Raw genomic sequence first — 4335 nt, 5'->3', positions numbered from 1 at the left:
AGTAAGACATTCACCGAGTGCAAAGTCCTTCTTGACAAGATGCCCCAGAATTCGGGGTGGATGACTAGAGGTACAAAACTGGCACCCATAGTGCATTCAGTTCCTCTTGACCCAAATAATTTGCATGCAAAGAACATGGCCATACTCATGACTCAGATGAGTATTTTGACAAAGAAGATGGATGATATGGGTACCATACAGGTGCATATTGTTGACATGACTAATTGAGGACTGTGTACACCCTGTGTTAATCAGTTTTATGTGTGTTCATGGAGCGAAAAAGGTGAAAATCAAGGGGAAAAGGAAGATATGAATTATGTTAACAACTTTGGGGGTCAGAGACAAGGAGGACAGCAGTGGAGACCGGCACCAGATCAGCAATACAGACCCAACATGCCTCAGCCTGGGGGCATGCAAGCTCAAGGCCAAATGGTGTCATACCACCAGAGACAACAGGGCTACCCACAGCAGAACCAACAACAGTTGACATATCAGCCACCTCCTCAGCAGCAAGATAACAACATGGTAGAGATCAAAGGGATGCTCTAGCAACTCATTGGGACAAATGGCAAGATGCAAGAAAAGTTGGCAATACATGATTTAGCTATAAAGAACATTGAAACTCAGTTGGGGCAGTTGTCTATGGATTTAAACAACCGCCCCCAAGGAACATTTCCAGCGGACATAAATATTAACCCCAAGGAGCAAAACCCAAATCAGCTGATGGCAGTAAATCTCCGGAATGGGAGAGATTTAGACAAAGAGAAGGAGGTTGCACAAGCCAGCAAAGAGACTGCGCCAGCCACTCCAATTCCACTAGAGGTAGATGAGCCATCAAATTTGACTGAAGTGGTGGTTGAACAAGGTCAAGATGAAAAGGGTAAGGCTAAGGTAAATGAACAAGCTGCAGAACAGGTGGTGCCTCTTGTGCCACAGAACCCCAACAGAGAGAAGCCAACAAGAAGTGCACAAAGGGTGATACCTGCACCATTCCCTCAGAGACTGGTAAAACAAAGGAAGGAAGATCAATACAAGAAATTTATGGAGATGCTACGTCAAATTCAGTTGAATATTCCTTTAATTGAGGCCTTGAGGGAGATGCCAGGTTATGCGAAGATGATGAAAGACTTAATGTCACGGAAGTTTGATTTTCAGGACCTATCCACAGTGACTCTGACGCAGACCTGCAACGCAGTAGTGACCAAACCGATGGCTCAAAAGATGTCAGACCCAGGTAACTTCACTATTCCATGCACGATTGGGAGTTATGCCTTTGCAAAGGCATTATGTGATTTGGGAGCCAGCATAAATTTGATGCATCTGGTTGTATACGCCAAACTGGGCATTGGCAGAGCTAGACCGACTTCGATGCTGCTGCAGCTGGCTGACCGCACGGTAAAAAGGCTTACTAGGATTCTTGATGATGTGTTGGTGTAAGTGGGGAAGTTCGTGTTCCCTGCAGACTTTGTTATTTTGGATTATCAGGTAGATGAGGAGATACCTATCATTTTAGGTAGGCCATTTTTGGCCACTAGGCTAATCGATTGTGAGACTGGGAATTAAAAATGAGACTGAACGATGAAGAAGTCATATTCAATGTTCAACAATCTATGAGGAGACCCAGTGAATATGCTAATTTTTCTCTAGTGGAGGCAGTGGATGTGATCCTGTAAGAAGATGATGTGACCCTAACTGCTAAAGATCTATTGGAGGCATGTCTGACAAATTTAGAAGAGATGGATGGTGAAGGGTTAGCTGAGTGGGTCATGGCACTTGAGGCCAAGTATTCTGGAAAAAGGAACCTCAGTTCGAGTCCCTTGAGTTAGAAAAAAGGGCTACACCTCCAGCAAAACCATCAGTAGAGAAACCACCTAAGCTGGAGCTGAAGCCGCTCCCAGCTCACCTCAGGTACATTTTCTTAGGCCCTGATTCTACTTTGCCTGTTATTATATCATCCAGTTTGCTAGATGTGCAGGTAGAACATCTCTTACAGGTACTGCAGGAAAGTAAGACTGTCATTGGCTGGACCATGGCAGACATAAAGGGTATCAGCCCAGCCTTCTGTATGCACAAGATTCTCTTAGAAGAAGGACACAAACCTTCCAGAGAACACAACGAAGGCTGAACCCGAACATGAAAGAGGTAGTAAAGAAGGAAGTCATCAAATGGTTAGATGCGAGAATCATCTTCCCCATATTTGATAGCAATTGGATCAGCCCTATCCAATGTGTTCCAAAAAAGAGGGGAATGACTGTTGTGCAAAATGAGAACAATGAGTTGATCTCAACTCGTACAGTCACGGGATGGCGGATTTGCATAGATTACCGAAAATTGAACACAACCACCCGGAAGGACCACTTCCCCTTGCCTTTCATTGACTAAATGTTGGACAGGCTGACCGGGCGATCACGCTTCTGTTTCTTGGATGGATATTCGGGGTACAATCATATATCAATAGCCCCCGAGGATAGAGAGAAAACATCCTTCACTTGTCCGTATGGCATCTTCGCCTTTCGGAGAATTCCTTTTGGGTTTTGCAATGCACCAGCGATATTTCAACGGTGCATGTTAGCCATTTTCACAGACATGGTGGAGGATATTATAGAGGTTTTTATGGATGATTTCTCTGTGGTGGGAGATTCATTCGAGGACTGTCTTCACAACTTAAGAAGAGTGCTCAAAATATGTGTGGAGACAAATTTAGTGTTGAACTGAGAGAAGTGCCATTTTATGGTACAGGAAGGGATAGTCCTGGGACATCGAGTGTCCAGTAAAGGAATTGAGGTCGACCATGCTAAGGTTGGCGTGATTGAAAAACTACCACCGCCCACTTCAGTCAAGGCGGTGAGAAGTTTCCTTGGACATGCCGGGTTCTACAGGCGATTCATGAAAGATTTCTCCAAAATTGCTAACCCATTATGCAAACTCCTTGAAAAGGATCACCCCTTTGTGTTTTCTACTGATTGCAGGTTGGCATTTGAGGAGATGAAGAAGAGATTGGTGACTGCACCCATCATTGTTGCACCCAACAAGGAGCAACCATTTGAGCTCATGTGCGATGCAACTGACTATGCCATAGGAGCAGTCTTGGGGCAGCGAAAGGGTAAACTGATGCACCTGATTTATTATGCAAGTAGAACGCTAAGCGGTGCATAACTCAATTACATTGTGACGGAAAAGGAGATTTTGGCTGTTGTTTTTGCATTCGACAAATTCAGGTCATACTTGATTGGCTCGAAGGTTATTGTTTACACTGACCATGCAGCAATTAGGTACCTGATAGAAAAGAAGGAGTCAAAGCCACGCTGGATTTTCTGGGTTCTTCCGTTACAAGAATTCGATCTAGAGATACGTGACAGAAAAGGGACAGAGAACCAAGTAGCTGACCATCTCTCACGGTTGGAAGGAGCTGAAAAGAAGGTAGAGGTTGAGGATATAACAGAGACATTCCCGGATGAACAATTACTGGCAATGACAACGGAGGAGGCACCATGGTATGCTGATATTGCTAATTATTTAGCAAGTGGTATTGTACCTTATAAACTCTCCTCAATACAAAAGAAAAAGTTCTTTCGTGATTGTTGGTATTATTATTGGGATGAACCTCTATTGTTTAAAATATGTGTAGATAACATGATCCGGTGGTGTATCCCTGAGAAAGATCAACATTCTGTTTTGCAGGCTTGCCATGCTTCACCATATGGTGGACATTTTGGAGGAATTCAGACAGCAACTAAGGTGTTGGAGTCAGGCTTGTACTGGCCTACTCTATTCAAGGATGCCCATGCTTGGGTTAAAAGCTGCGATGAATGCCAAAGAACTGGCAACATATCTCGTAGACACGAGATGCCAATGACCATAATTCAAGAGGTGGAGATTTTTGACATGTGGGGGATTGACTTCATGGGGCCATTCGTCAGCTTGTATGGTAACAAGTACATATTGATAGCAATTCACTATATCTCCAAGTGGGTCGAAGCAGTGGCTCTTCCGACCAATAATGCTAAAGGGGTACTAGGCTTTCTAAAGAAGAACATTTTCACACATTTTGATACCCCAAGAGCTATACTCAGTGATGGCGGAACCCATTTCTACAATAGAGCATTCGCACGGCTGTTGGAAAAATATGGAGTTCGTTATTAAGTGACCACCCCGTACCACCCACAATCGAGCGGGCAAATTGAAGTGTCCAACAGGGAGATTAAAAGTGTCCTCACAAAAATAGTGAATGCAACAAGGATTGACTGGGCAAAGAAATTGGATGATGCATTGTGGGCATACCGCACAACTTTCAAAACCCCAATTGGTATGTCACCGTACAAGTTGGTGTTTGGC

The 4335-nt window shown here is 44.1% G+C and overlaps 1 protein-coding gene across 1 annotated transcript; it reads left to right on the top strand.

The window, feature by feature from the left end:
* The first annotated feature begins 573 nt into the window (after positions 1-573).
* LOC138880877 (uncharacterized) lies at positions 574-1437 on the top strand. The gene has a single exon (XM_070161060.1). It carries the CDS (start codon positions 574-576, stop codon positions 1435-1437), a length of 864 nt encoding a protein of 287 aa, XP_070017161.1.
* Positions 1438-4335: the final 2898 nt, after the last annotated feature.

This window comes from Nicotiana sylvestris, chromosome 11 (assembly GCF_000393655.2).
Source record: "Nicotiana sylvestris chromosome 11, ASM39365v2, whole genome shotgun sequence".
NCBI classification, from domain to species: Eukaryota; Viridiplantae; Streptophyta; class Magnoliopsida; order Solanales; family Solanaceae; genus Nicotiana; species Nicotiana sylvestris.
The sequence above is the reverse complement of the archived record's forward strand: the minus strand, read 5'-3'. Positions and strand labels throughout refer to the sequence as shown.

What these genes read in the sequence shown, in the direction of transcription:
- LOC138880877 (XM_070161060.1), top strand. Translation starts at nt 574, where the DNA reads ATGCAAGAAAAGTTGGCAATACATGATTTAGCTATAAAGAACATTGAA.